Here is a 14494-nt window from a genome sequence, read left to right as displayed (position 1 = left end):
CAGAGCATTTAGCACGCCAGCCTGCACTAAAAACCACTTCTGCGGTTTTGTAAAAAAGGGGAGGGGGATAGTCTTGGGAAATGTGCATGTTTTTTTTTTTTTATTAAGTACAAGAGAGAAAAACGGATTGTTTTTTCCTCCAGGTTTGTAGTAAGTGTTGAGTTTGACTTTTGGGATTCCCAGTTCAATTTTTTGTCCTATTTCTAATTTGTGGCTCCTTGTTCTTCATTTGGTGAGAGTGTATGTGTGTGTAAAACCAAGGTTCAGTTTCAGTTCCTATGTAGAGATTTGTAGCAGATCCAGTTGTTCTGCTTTCCTAATAGTAGATCCATTGCTGTTCTGGGGCCCAGTGTAATATTGGTAGTGCTTTGCTGTTTGAATCATAGGACTTAGTGTTACTAAAGCATGGCAGATTTGCTTACATGTATGTTTGGTAATATTTATTTATTCTTTCCTGTTTTTTATTATTTCACAATGTGTATGTTAATAATAGATTTCTGTTGCTATTCGGATGACATGAGAATCAGAACATTTTTTGTATAGGAAGTTATGAGGAAATGTTTAGTCTACTTTGCAGTTGTAGTAGGGAGAGAGGGTAGGATTTTATGGATGCGGAATGTTTACATTTAATTCCCAAGAACTGCTACACCAGGGGTGCCCAATACGTCGATCGGCAACGCGAATCGATCGCGTGATAGACTCGTGTTGCCGTTCCGATTTACCGGGCCAATCAGCCTTCCTCTCCCCGATGTCCCCCACTGCCACCCCAAGCTCTCCCTGCAGAAGCGTCGGACTGACCAGCATTCCTCTCCCCGACGTCGGAGATGAAGTTCTGGGCCAGCCAATCGCTGCCTGGCTGGCCCAGAACTTGCTCTCAGATGTCAGAATTGACATCATGGAGCGGAATGCTGGTTGGTCCGACGCTTCTGCAGGGAGAGCTTGGGGCGGTGGTGGCTTGGGGGTCTGTTTCCCGATGGCGGCGGCGGCAAACCTAGTGGCTTGGGGGAGGGCAGGGAGAAAGAAAGGGGGCAGGCAGGGAGACAAAGAAAGAAGGGAAACAGGGAGACAGACAGAAAGGGGGCATGGAGAGAGAAAGAAAGGGAGACAGAAAGAGAGAAGGGGCAGGGAAAAAGAAAGAAAAAGTTGGGGGAGAGAATGAGGTCTGGAGAAGAGGAAGCATACAGGAGGCTGAAAGAGAAGAAATATTGGATGCACAGTCAGAAGAAGAAAGTACAACCAGAGACTCATGAAATCACCAAACAACAAAGGTAGGATTTTATTTTCAATTTAGTGATCAAAATGTGTCCATTTTGAGAATTTATATCTGCTGTCTATATTTTCCACTATGGCTCCCTTTTACTAAACTGCAATAGTGGTTTTTAGCGCAGGGAGCCTATGAGTGTCAAGAGCAGCGCAGAGCATTCAGCGCAGCTCCCTGCGCTAAAAACTGCTATTGCGATTTAGTAAAAAGGGAGGGGGTATATTTGTCTATTTTTGTATGGTTGTTACTAAGTTGACATTGTATAGAGTCATCTGCCTTGACCTCTTTGAAAAACCCCTGGAATATGAATGATAATTAGCATTTTCTCTGCCTTTCAGTGTGCTTTGTGGTTTTTTTTTAAAGTTTTATTGTTGGTAGATCATTTTGACTTGGTCATTTTAAAAGTAGCTCGCAAGCCCAAAAAGTGTGGGCACCCCTATGCTATACTGTCAGATCAAAGAAGGGTCTATGAGGGTTGTGAGTGTCACACATGAAGCATTGTCTATCAGGTGTGTCCCAAGGGAAAGAAGATTGAGAACCACTGCTCTATATAGCAATGTATCCACATACACCCAGTTGGTAGAACTGGTGTTGGTTATTTCGTGTTGAACTCTGCAGTGGATCACAGATTCTTGTGATATTTGTTATGAGAACTCAGCTATTATAGGCTTGTTAGCTATTGAACTTAGCAACAGGTATTCAAGAGTGCAAATATTAAATTATGACACACACACTTCTTTTTCAGAATGAAGTTCAGACGGCTAAAGAATTTATAAAAATTGTAGAGGCTTCAGAAAATGAGTACCAGGTAAAAATGTTCATAAATTGGGCAGTTAGATTTTTGTTAAAGCCTTAAGAGCGTGAACTTATAAAGCAACAAATGGGGAAAGCATCCAGTGGATGGCTCATGGAATTTTTTTCCAGCCTGTGTGCCTTTGAGCCAAAAGGGAGAGGTGGGATGGTTTTAAATGTGATGCCCAAAAGATTCTTTTGATTTGAAAAGAAGTTTAAAATTAATATTGTTTTTAATGGATTTTACAGTTTAACTACAGAGTGTTGCTTTCCCATTTTGACAGATATTAATATGCTTTATTTCTAATAGAGCTTTGCTCATAACAAGCAGCACTCTAAAGTTCATTTACTAAGTCATCGTACGTAACAGCCTTTAAGAAAACTGTATGCTTTAGTTACTAGATTCACAGTAGGATTTACAACATAAAATCAAATAAATACATATCAATCATTAAAAGCAAACACAGCAGTACGGGGAGCATGCAGTGCATGATTTGTGGAATTACTTCCAATCCCTGTGTGCATGTGTTTATGCTTAGGGGAGGCATTTTGAAAGGATCAATCCCCTGAGAGCTATATTTCAATATATTAGTTTGTGTGCTGCAGAAGCTGAAATAGTTTCTCCCATAAAAAAAGCATTGGTCCATTTTTTTTTTTTTAGGAACTTTGAATTGAGGGTTCCAGAGAAATAATATGGCCAGTTTTCATATTCACCCATGCAAAATTTGGAACTTATATAAAAACTGCAGAAAAAGTATATATACCTGATAGGGCTGCACATTAATCTCGATTAATGCCACTATTAATATGATAATTAGATATGATTAAAATAATTAATTGCAAAGTGATGCACCTTTCCCTCCCTTCTCTCTCCTGTTGCCCATGCATGGTTCAGCATCTCTCTTCCCCCACCCCAGAGCACCTGTTAAAAATCAAGTCTTTGCTACACCAGTGGCAGCAATACTCATAAATGACAGCAGATAAAGACCTGGTCTATCCAGTCTGCCCAATAGTCACACTCATATACATTCATGGTTAAATTGTCTTTTTTTTCTTTAATATTTCTGCGCATTAGACCATAGTAGTCCGTACAGCACGTGGGATCTCTTAGGGCGAGGAGGAGATAGTGGATGCTGTGAATGGGCTGACTGGATGGGCCATTTGGCTTTTATCTGCCATCATCACATTCTAGTCTCATACTGTGTTTTGCTCGCAGCTTGTTCATAGAAATATGATGGCAAATAAAAGCCAAATGGCCCATCCATTCAGCCCATCCACAGCATCTACCTCCTCCTCTCCCTAATAAATTTATAAGCAAAATATAATTGGTATATTCTTTATCTAGAGGTGCCCAGACTTTACAAAAGCTAAGTAATGTATGATTTTTAATAGAAGTGCAATATGTATAGATTTCATATTTCTTAAACATACGATCAGTTAAAACTTGAGATGGTAAGCAATATACCCAGTAATTCATTAACTTTGCTGCTGTGTCATAGAACTAGCAATCATTGTCTAAAAGTTTCCTGTGACCAAACATGCATGACTAAGTACTAAGATTCCCACTTTGAAAACTATATTATCCCAGGACAAGCAGGCAGCATATTCTTAACACATGGGTGACGTCACCGACGGAGCCCTCGGTACGGACCTTTTAACTAGAAGTTTCTAGTTGGCCGCACCGCGCGTGCGCGAGTGCCTTCCCGCCCGACGGAGGAGTGCGTGGTCCCCAGTTTCTTCGTTTCCGCGGAGCGAAGAAGACGCGTGTATTTTTTCAACGGCCGTTGAAATCACTTTTTGCCTTCCCGCTCGCGCTTTTGTTATATTTTTTTCTTCCTCTACCTTCGGGTTTCCTTTTTCTTTCAATTGCAAAAAAAAAAAAAAAAAAAAACTTTGATTTTTATTGTTTCTTTCGTTTTTGCCCCGGCGGGGCCTGTTGCCATTATACAGGCCTCGGACTTCGATTTTGCGGAGGCTATCTTCCCCTTCATGCCCCCGCAGGTCGGTTTTAAGAAGTGCCAGCGGTGTGCACGCCCGATCTCCGTTTCTGACCCACACAATTGGTGTCTGCAGTGCCTGGGTCCGGAGCATCGGGCAGATTCCTGCACCCGCTGTGCCACTTTACAAAAACGTACTCTTAAAAACCGAAGAATCCAGCAAACCCTGCTCTTCGGCTCCGAGTCGGCGATGGATTCATCACCCTCAGCGGCGGTACCGCAGAAATCGGCACCGTCCAGCTCGACACCGACCGATCCCGCATCGGCGCCACTGGCGCCAGGTAAGCCGGCTAAGAAGCCTTCCTCTTCCCTCGAGCGCCCTCCAGCTACGGTGACGACACCGTCCATACCGGCATCGCACCGGTCCCGTAAACGCTCCGCCCCGATAACGGTGAGTGCCTCGTCATCGGCCTCCTCATCGCCGGGGCGTGGAGCGGCATCCAAGGAACCGAAGAAAAAGAAAGCGGTTCCGATGCCACCCCTGGATGACCGTATCTCGGCCATCCTACAAACTCAGCTTCAGGAGCAGTTGAAGAAACAGCTTGAACAACTGCTACCCTCTATCCTGGCACCGCTCCTTCCGGTACCAGACCGGCCCGAGCCCCGCACCGAGCCCCCGGTGTCCACTCCTTCGGTACCGGTAAACACCTCGATGCCGATCCTTTCGGCACAACAACTTCCTGATGATCCTGTGGTTCATTCTCGAACCACAGTGGATCCTGCTCGGCACCAGGCGGTACGGCACTCTTCTCGGGACCGAGAACGACGCCGATCGTCCTCCCCTGGTGCCGTTTCGGTGCGCTCTGGTAAATCTTTGTCCAAAACTCACCACACCGCACCCTCCACCCCGGTGTCCCGACACGCACCAGAGGTCAGGGATCCGGATTTATGGGAGGAGACTCCTCTCGGTACCGAGGAGGATCCCTCCTCATCTGATGAGGAACCATCGGCGCCTGATGCCTCCTCTAAACCTGAGCAGTCCTCTTTTTCTAAATTTCTGAGGGAAATGTCTGCTGCTCTGTCACTTCCCCTTGAATCTGACTCCAAAAAGTCCCAAGCCTTTTTAGAAGCCTTAGACTTTGAGCAACCTCCTAAAGAGTTCCTCAAACTTCCCGTACATGACATCTTACGGGAGACATTCTACAAAAATTTGGAAAATCCCCTCACGGTACCGGGAGCTCCCCGTAAACTGGACAACCTTTACCGTGTCATCCCTATTCCAGGATTCGACAAATCTCAATTGCCCCATGAGTCCCTTCTGGTGGAATCCACCTTAAAAAAGACTCAGGGCTCCAGTGTCTATGCCTCTACCCCTCCTGGCAGAGAAGGTAAGACCATGGACAAGTTTGGCAAGAGACTTTACCAAAATGCCATGCTTGCCAACAGGGCAAACAACTATTCCTTCCATTTTTCCTTTTATCTCAAACACTTGGTCCAACAGCTGTCTGCCCTCCAGAAGTACCTTCCTGAGCGCAAGGTCCCGCTATTCCAGCAGCACATATCTGGCCTTCTCCAAATGCGCAAGTATATGGTCCGCTCGATCTACGACTCCTTCGAGCTCACCTCTCGGGCCTCTGCCATGGCTGTAGCCATGCGTCGCTTGGCCTGGCTCAGAGTCTCCGACCTGGACATCAACCACCAGGACCGCCTGGCCAACGCCCCCTGTCTCGGGGATGAGCTTTTTGGAGAGTCACTGGATTCCACCACCCAGAAACTCTCCGCCCATGAGACTAGGTGGGACACCCTAATCAAGCCGAAAAAGAAGGCTCCACCTGCTCGACCCTATCGGCCTCAATCATCCTACCAGCGGAGGTTCTCAGCCAGGCCACTCAATCCGCCTCCCCAACAATCTCGGCGACCCCGTCAACAGCAGCACCATGCCCAGGCTCGGTCTCAGGCCACCCAACCCTCCAAGCCTCCTCAGCCTGCTAAACAATCTCAGCCCTTTTGACTCTTCTCTCCAGGGCATAGCCAGTCATCCACCCTCGCTACCTCTTCCACAGCCTATCGGGGGTCGTCTCACCATTTTCTCAAGCCGTTGGGAAGTCATCACGTCGGACCAGTGGGTCCTCAACATCATCCGCCACGGCTACTCTCTCAACTTCCAGACTCTGCCTCCGGACAACCTTCCCGTAGAGTCTGCTTCAAACTCATCTCAAACCCCCCTCCTCCTGAGGGAGGTTCAATCCCTCCTCCTTCTCAATGCCATCGAAGAAGTACCTCCAGATCAAAGGGGGCAGGGATTCTACTCCCGCTACTTCCTGGTACCCAAAAAGACGGGAGACCTCCGTCCCATTCTCGATCTAAGGGACCTCAACAAGTGTCTGGTCAAGGAGAAGTTCAGAATGCTCTCCCTTGCCACACTCTATCCTCTTCTTTCTCAACACGACTGGCTATGTTCCCTGGACCTCAAAGAGGCCTACACTCACATCTCCATCAATCCACATTCTCGCCGCTACCTGCGATTCCAGGTACTGCACCACCACTATCAGTACAAGGTGCTACCGTTCGGCCTCGCCTCCTCACCCAGGGTCTTCACCAAGTGCCTCATAGTGGTAGCGGCCTTCCTCAGGTCTCACAACCTCCAGGTGTTCCCCTATTTGGACGATTGGTTGGTGAAAGCACCCACGTCTCCACTTGTGCTACAGGCTACTCATCACACCATCTCTCTCCTCCACCTCCTGGGGTTCGAGATCAACTACCCCAAGTCGCATCTGCTTCCCACCCAGCGACTTCAATTCATTGGAGCAGTTCTGGACACCACGCTAATGAGGGCTTTTCTCCCCTCCGATCGCAAGCAGACCCTGCTCCATCTCTGCCGTCAGGTACTCTTGCATCCCTCCATTCCTGCTCGACAGATGATGGTCCTCCTGGGTCACATGGCCTCGACAGTGCATGTCCTTCCTCTGGCTCGTCTCCACCTTCGTACACCTCAGTGGACGCTCGCCAACCAGTGGTCACAGACTACGGATCTTCTTTCTCATCCCATCTCTGTGACATCATCTCTTCAGCAATCTCTCCAATGGTGGTTGAACTCCTCAAATCTTTCCAGGGGTCTACTTTTCCATCTGCCCCCCCACTCTATGATCATCACCACAGATGCGTCCCCCTACGCGTGGGGAGCTCACCTGGGAGATCTACGCACCCAGGGACTTTGGACCCCACAGGAGCGTCGTCATCACATCAATTTCCTGGAACTCAGAGCCATTTTCTACGCCCTCAAGGCTTTCCAGCATCTTCTCTGTCCTCAAGTCCTCCTCCTATGCACAGACAATCAAGTCGCCATGTACTACATAAACAAGCAAGGCGGCACCGGATCTCGCCCCCTTTGTCTGGAGGCTCTGCGCATCTGGACCTGGGCCACGGACCGCAATCTCTTTCTCAGAGCGGTCTACATCCAGGGCGAACAGAACTCTCTGGCCGACAATCTCAGCCGCATCCTTCAACCTCACGAGTGGACGTTGGACCCTCCGACTCTACTCTCCATCTTTGCTCGATGGGGCACTCCGCAGGTGGACCTCTTTGCAGCACCTCACAACCATCAGCTGCCCCAATTCTGTTCCAGACTCTTCTCTCCTCACCGTCTGGCCCCGGATGCATTCCTGCTCGACTGGAGGGATCGGTTCCTCTATGCCTTCCCTCCACTTCCTTTGATGTTGCGGACCTTGTCCAAACTCCGCAAGGACAATGCCACCATGATCCTCATCGCCCCTCGGTGGCCTCGTCAACACTGGTTCTCCCTTCTGCTTCAACTCAGCTCCAGGGAGCCCATTCCTCTTCCTGTGTTTCCTACTCTACTTACACAGCAGAATCAGTCTCTACTACATCCCAACCTGTCTTCCCTCCACCTGACAGCTTGGTTTCTCTCGGGCTGACCTCTCCGGAGAATCTATCTCAACCGGTCCGCCTCATTTTGGACGCCTCCAGGAAACCGGCCACTCTTCAATGTTACCATCAGAAGTGGACCAGATTCTCCTCGTGGTGTCTCCGGCATCATCAAGAACCCACCTCTTTGGCGGTGGAAACTGTCTTGGACTATTTGCTCTCGCTGTCCAACGCTGGCCTCAAAACCACTTCCATCAGAGTCCACCTCAGTGCCATCACTGCGTTTCACGAGCCTATTCTCGGAAAACCCCTCACGGCTCATCCGCTGGTTTCAAGATTTATGAGAGGGCTCTTCAACATCAAACCGCCTCTCAAGCCTCCTCCCGTCGTCTGGGACCTGAATGTGGTTCTCTCTGCCCTTATGAAACCTCCGTTTGAGCCTCTTGCCACAACTTCATTCAGGCTTCTTACCTGGAAGGTGCTTTTCCTAATTGCCATCACCTCTGCCAGGAGGGTTAGCGAACTGCATGCACTGGTTGCCGACCCACCGTTCACTGTTTTTCACCATGACAAGGTTGTTCTGCGTACCCACCCTAAATTCCTTCCCAAGGTGGTCTCAGCTTTTCACCTCAACCAGTCCATTGTGCTTCCCGTCTTCTTTCCTAAGCCTCACTCGCATCCTGGAGAACAGGCGTTGCACACGCTGGATTGTAAGCGTGCCCTTGCTTACTACCTTGATCGTACCAGAGCTCACCGAACATCCCCCCAGCTCTTTTTGTCTTTCGATCCCAACCGTTTGGGCCGTCCTGTCTCCAAACGGACACTTTCAAATTGGCTTGCTGCCTGTATTGCCTTCTGTTATGCTCGGGCCGGTCTCTCACTGGAAGGATCTGTCACGGCCCACAGAGTCCGAGCTATGGCTGCTTCTGTGGCTTTCCTCCGTTCCACGCCCATCGAGGAAATCTGCAAGGCGGCCACTTGGTCCTCAGTTCACACGTTCACTACTCACTACTGTCTGGATGCATTCTCCAGACGGGATGGACACTTCGGCCAATCTGTGTTACAAAATTTATTTTCCTAATGGCCAACCATCCCTCCTCCCTCTTTGTTAGCTTGGAGGTCACCCATGTGTTAAGAATATGCTGCCTGCTTGTCCTGGGATAAAGCACAGTTACTTACCGTAACAGGTGTTATCCAGGGACAGCAGGCAGATATTCTTAAGTCCCACCCACCTCCCCGGGTTGGCTTCTTAGCTGGCTTATCCTAACTGGGGACCACGCACTCCTCCGTCGGGCGGGAAGGCACTCGCGCACGCGCGGTGCGGCCAACTAGAAACTTCTAGTTAAAAGGTCCGTACCGAGGGCTCCGTCGGTGACGTCACCCATGTGTTAAGAATATCTGCCTGCTGTCCCTGGATAACACCTGTTACGGTAAGTAACTGTGCTTTGTAGCCCTGTGGAATGCTTTGTGTAGCATTGATGTAGCACTCCTCTTGTTTTGTTAGTCTTCCAGTATTCTAACTCCTTCACTGTTTCTGACAGACTGCTATTAGTGAGAATTACCAGACAATGTCAGACACTACGTTTAAAGCCTTACGTCGGCAATTGCCTGTTACCCGCACCAAGATCGACTGGAACAAGATTCTTAGCTACAAGATTGGAAAAGAGATGCAGAATGCTTAAGATGAACATTGCATGACTGGATGATTTGTCTCCTTGTATATTAATTTAAAATGGTTGCAAAGTATTCTGAATTGTCAGGTTGCCCAGTCAGCATGGGCTCTTGCCATTGAAAATCACTGTAATTTAGTAGCTTGGTTAGAGCACAAAGCTTAGCTAAGTTTCCTTTTGTTTTATTTTTTTAAGAGGGCTGTATGATCATGTACACCTGAAATTTTTTTTTTGTTTTTTTTTTGTTTCATCCTTAACTTTTCATAAGAAAAGATCATGCCTTAGTTTTGGGTTGACACTGCAGTTTGTTTTAAAGAAAAATCTGCAAAAACTGTAATTTCATGATGAAATGGGTAACTTCTGAAGTTTATATTAAAAATTTTAAAGTTGAGGAAGTCTATGAATTAACATGTTTAAAGAATCAAGAATTTAGCCACATGTGCTGTAGAAGATACCTGTGTCCCTTCTAATGTGTGTAAGACAAAGCATTTTTTTTGTAATTGTGTTTAAAACAAAACCTTGGGAGATGCATTTATTTTACTAACTCTGTGCTTAACTGAACCATTTCTAACCAAGACAAAAGGTCTAATTCTGTTTTGAGGTTTTCAAATGAAAGTACTTATTGCAGCAGTCCATTTAATGCTGTTTTGTGATGACTATTTAAATTGGCTTGGATTCCATCTGCCCTTGTTCTTTTTATTACATAGCCACAAATGTATTATAACAAGGCAAATTGTAATATATACTATATAATCCTATACTCATTACCATGTTTGTCCGTTTATTTTCCCCCTGGACTGAAATGTACCACAAGTCAATGTGACATTAAAATACAAAATTTTCTATTTATTTGTATTGTGTGGTCAAGGGGATGTTTGTAAGTTGTGTACCTTATTCTTATAGTAATATGTCCACTTGAACACTCCAGAAATCTATGAAGCAAAATTCATCTCTTCACAAAGAGGAGCATTTTTCATTTCTGCTCATAAAATATAGTTTTGGGAGGCACATTTTTTCTTTGGATGGAGGTTTGTTTTTTTTTAGCATATGATGGATGTTCTGTAGAATGAGAAATTTTTAACAAGCAGCTCATTCAGATAAGTGGGTATGTAGTAAGGATCCACAGATTATCTGAGGCTTTTTCCTCCATTCTGTGCAGTCACATTATTAGTCCAAGGCGGATTACAAGCTAGACTTCTCCAGTCTCTCGCAGTCTCTTCAGTCCCTGCTAAACAAGAACATTATACATAAGGTATGAATTTTGCTTTAGATGTCTGGAATATTCGAGTGGGCTTATTAGTGTATTTAATTCCTCCCATCCTTACCCTTTATTTTTTGAAGAAGTTTTCTGTCCTTATTCTTACAGAACATTTTGTTTTCCTGTATTCTGTGATATTTCATTAGTTCTAACTTTCAAATCAAGCTACAGTGGTTTTACTGTGACCATCTGCATATTCCATATCTTGGTTACTTTAAATAGGAATCAACAAGACATGTTGTTATCATTATATTGAAACAAATAGTAATTTTCTGTTTTCTTTTTATCTGATAAGTTAATACATCTTTTATAGAAATTCTGAACTGTTTTTCTCCAAGTTGGTATATATAGTTGCATAGAATTTTTTTCTAAAAGTTAATATAGCATGTCCCTTTTCATGCTGGGGTCAAATGCAATTGCTCCACACTTCTATAAAATGTACGGACTTGGCTTTTTAATTCTAAATTTTTAACCAGAAAAAATAACTCAAACTTATCTTTTCACCCTTATCAAAGTATTGTTGACAAACCCTTGATTTGAGACCAAAGGTTCCTCCCTCCCTCCCCACCCCCACCTGCCATTGAGGGCTTCTGGCTTGAGTTTAGTGGGCTAATGACATCGAACTGCAGAGTTTCCTAATGTATTTTTTCAGGTTTCTTTGAAACACTCAATCTTCACAACAATGATAAGAGAATCAGAGCTTCTAGAAATGTGAGTTCAACAAAAAAGGGACACATTCCTGCACAGAGGAAGTAGGCATAACCACCAATGCCAACATCAGTTGGTTTTCAGTAAGAAAACTAGCAAAGCTGTTGGAACATGAATTGGCTGTCTCAGAGAGCCAGAATTGTTTAAAGGCACCATGTTTATATGAAAGCTCTAGTTTTACCAGCACTAATGAAAGCTTCATCATCAAGGTGTTCAAATTCAGCACTTCAGGAACAGAAAACAGAAATTTTGCTGTTCTGATATGGCCATTTTAAACCACACCACTCTCCTCCATTGCTGCATGTCGATCTCCTCCTTGCAGGAAAAAAAATTGTTCTCTTCCAAAACTCATTGCTACTTGATCCGCTGTTGGCTTGCAAGGTGGGAAAAGAGCATCCTGAAGAAACTTTAGTTCTAAAGAATTTTCTGATCAGGTACTGTAGGATAAGGGGATGTATTGAGACTAGAGATGTACATCAATTAAAATTTTTAATCACACAATTAATCACATAAAGTGCCCCCTCACGTTTCCTCCTGTATAGTGCAATATATACATAGACATAAATTCTCAAAACTAACACATTTCAATTCAGTTGTCCCATAGAAAAGCTGTATTTCAAAACCCATTACTAAACTAAAAAAAAAATAATAATCTTACCTTTTGTTGTCTGGTAATTTTATCTTTTTAATCATCTCAATCCGCATCTCTGGTTCTGCTTCCTTGTGCTCTGTCTATTCACTCTTTTCCTCCTGCCCTATATCCATCTTTCATGATCAACTTCCATTTTTCTTCTTCCTTATCAAATCTGTCTAGTTTCCTTCCATTCATGGGCACCATGTCCCTCCCTTTCCTTTCCTTCCAAGGGTACCCTCTCTTCCCTTCTCCCCACCACTCTGTGCTCACCATTTCTCTCCTTCCTGTCACCATATTCTTTGTTTTTCTGTCCCTATTTCCAGAATCTGGCCTCTTGAACATCAAACCTTCCCCCCCCCCCCGGTTGGATATCTCTCCCCTCCCCACCTGGCCAGATTATCTTTCTCTCTCCTCCTCCTTCCCCACTGGCCAGATTTTCTCTCCTTCCCTCCCTTCCCCCCATGGTGTGGTTCAGTCGGGTCTTTCTCCCTCATCCTGTGGTTGGCTTTCTGTCCTCCTTCCCTCCTCTCTATCTTTTCATAGCCGCCAGCAGAGCTAGCATTCAAAGCAGAACACTGCCTGTAGGTTAATCATCTCCAGTTTCTCATGGTCAGTCCCTGCTACACCAGAACAGCAGATGTACCTTCTTGTTCCAGTGTAGCAGAGACAAGCCACCTTGCCAGCAGGCAGAGCTCTGCTTTAATCGCTAGCAATGCTGGCAGCTATGAAAGGCTAGAGAGAAGAGAATGAAGGAGGAAAGAGCTGACCATGCGGGGCGGGAGAGAGACCTGACCTGATTGAACTAGACCATGGGGGGAGGGGATTAAGTGGACTGCATCAGGTGGTGGGTAGAGGCGGCCATAGGTAGAGGCAAGTGGTGATGGTGGCAAAGCAGCTATCCGGAGGGAGGGGGACAGTAGCAGCATGGACAGCTCTCAAGAGAGGGGGGAAAGCAGTGATAGCAAGGGCAGTTCTCTGGGAGGGGCAGTGACAGCAAGGGCAGCTATTTTTGGGAGACAAAATGGCCCAATTTAGAATAAGTTAGGGTGGAGAGTAATGTTGGATGGGCTTGCCCTAGGTTCTGTCTGCAGTGGGCTTGAGTACAGGCTGATTGGTACGTAGTGGTTTTTCCAAGATTGGAGTGGTTTTTCCAGTGCTTTCTTCCCCCTAACTGCGTGTGCGAGTTTCCATTGGGGATTGAGGTCTCCGTAGGGCTACCAGACATCCGGATTTACCCAGACATGTCCTCTTTATAGAGGGCATGTTTGGGCATCCGGATGGCTTTTTAAAACCCAGCACTTTGGGTTTTGAAAAGCAGATTGCATTGGGAGAGGCATCCGCGCTTGTGCGGATGCAATGTGGTAACATCACACGCATGCATGTGTGATGTCATTGCATAGCATCCACGAATACTTTGATACCTTCCAGCCCGAGAACAGATTGAGGGGATGGGGCTGGGGGGGGGGTAGGGAATGATGGGGACGTAATGGGGCGGGCCTGGGGGCAAGGCTATGGGTCCGGATTTTAGTCTTTGGGCCTGAGAAGCAGTCTGGATTCCAGGCTTGTTTGAGGCAGATGTTCTCCCTGAGCTGTCTGCAGCTTCATCACAATCAGCCTCCAGCACATAGCATAGCACAATAACAGGCCGACAGCCTTTAAAACAAAATTGAGGGAGGGTTTAAATGTGGATTTGGGGGGATGGGTTCTAGGGTTAGAGGGAGGGTTTCCCACATCTAAAATTCCAAAATCACTAGTTTTTGGACCCCATTGTAGCTCCCACAGACCATTTTTGGCAATAAAATTGCTGCCACAGTGGCCATCTTGGATTTCCTGATTTGAAAACAAAAACCTCTGTTCTTTCTGTGTGTTCTTCTCAGCAGTTGCTGATAGTACCCTACCTCTTCCCAGGCCTTAACTGTAACTGGAAGAGTGCCATCCATCCACACATATCCAGATATTAAATGCCAATGCGCACACACATGGCCCAGAATTTAATATCCTGGCATAAAGCAATCAGCAGCTGAATAGTTGACCCCATAAATATAACTGTAGTTTTTGTTGGGGGTTTTTTTTTGGGGGGGGGTTGCAAGTTTTAAAAGCAAGTAATTAGTGCTTTTATCCCAGGACAAGCAGGCAGCATATTCTTTACGCATGGGTGACGTCACCGACGGAGCCCTCGGTACGGACCTTTTTACTAGAAAGTTCTAGTTGGCCGCACCGCGCGTGCGCGAGTGCCTTCCCGCCCGACGGAGGAGTGCGTGGTCCCCAGTTTTTTCGTTTCCGCGGAGCGAAGAAGACGTGTGTTTTTTCAACAGAGTTGAAATCCTCCTTTTGCCTTCCCGCTCGCGT

General features: G+C 46.2%; 1 protein-coding gene across 1 annotated transcript in view; it reads left to right on the top strand.

The window, feature by feature from the left end:
* The window catches only part of CAPZA2 (capping actin protein of muscle Z-line subunit alpha 2), a 96679-nt gene extending 86279 nt beyond the window's left edge, over positions 1-10400 (top strand). Inside the window, exons 9-10 of the mRNA XM_033958533.1 lie at positions 2007-2069; positions 9417-10400. Of these exons, the coding sequence (XP_033814424.1) occupies positions 2007-2069; positions 9417-9557 (204 nt within the window). The 3' untranslated portion in view covers positions 9558-10400. The remainder of the gene's footprint in view (positions 1-2006; positions 2070-9416) is intronic.
* Positions 10401-14494: the final 4094 nt, after the last annotated feature.

The sequence above is a fragment of the Geotrypetes seraphini genome, chromosome 9 (genome assembly GCF_902459505.1).
Source record: "Geotrypetes seraphini chromosome 9, aGeoSer1.1, whole genome shotgun sequence".
Classification (NCBI taxonomy): Eukaryota; Metazoa; Chordata; class Amphibia; order Gymnophiona; family Dermophiidae; genus Geotrypetes; species Geotrypetes seraphini.
Note: the sequence above shows the minus strand (reverse complement) of the source record. Positions and strands in the feature narration are given on the sequence as shown.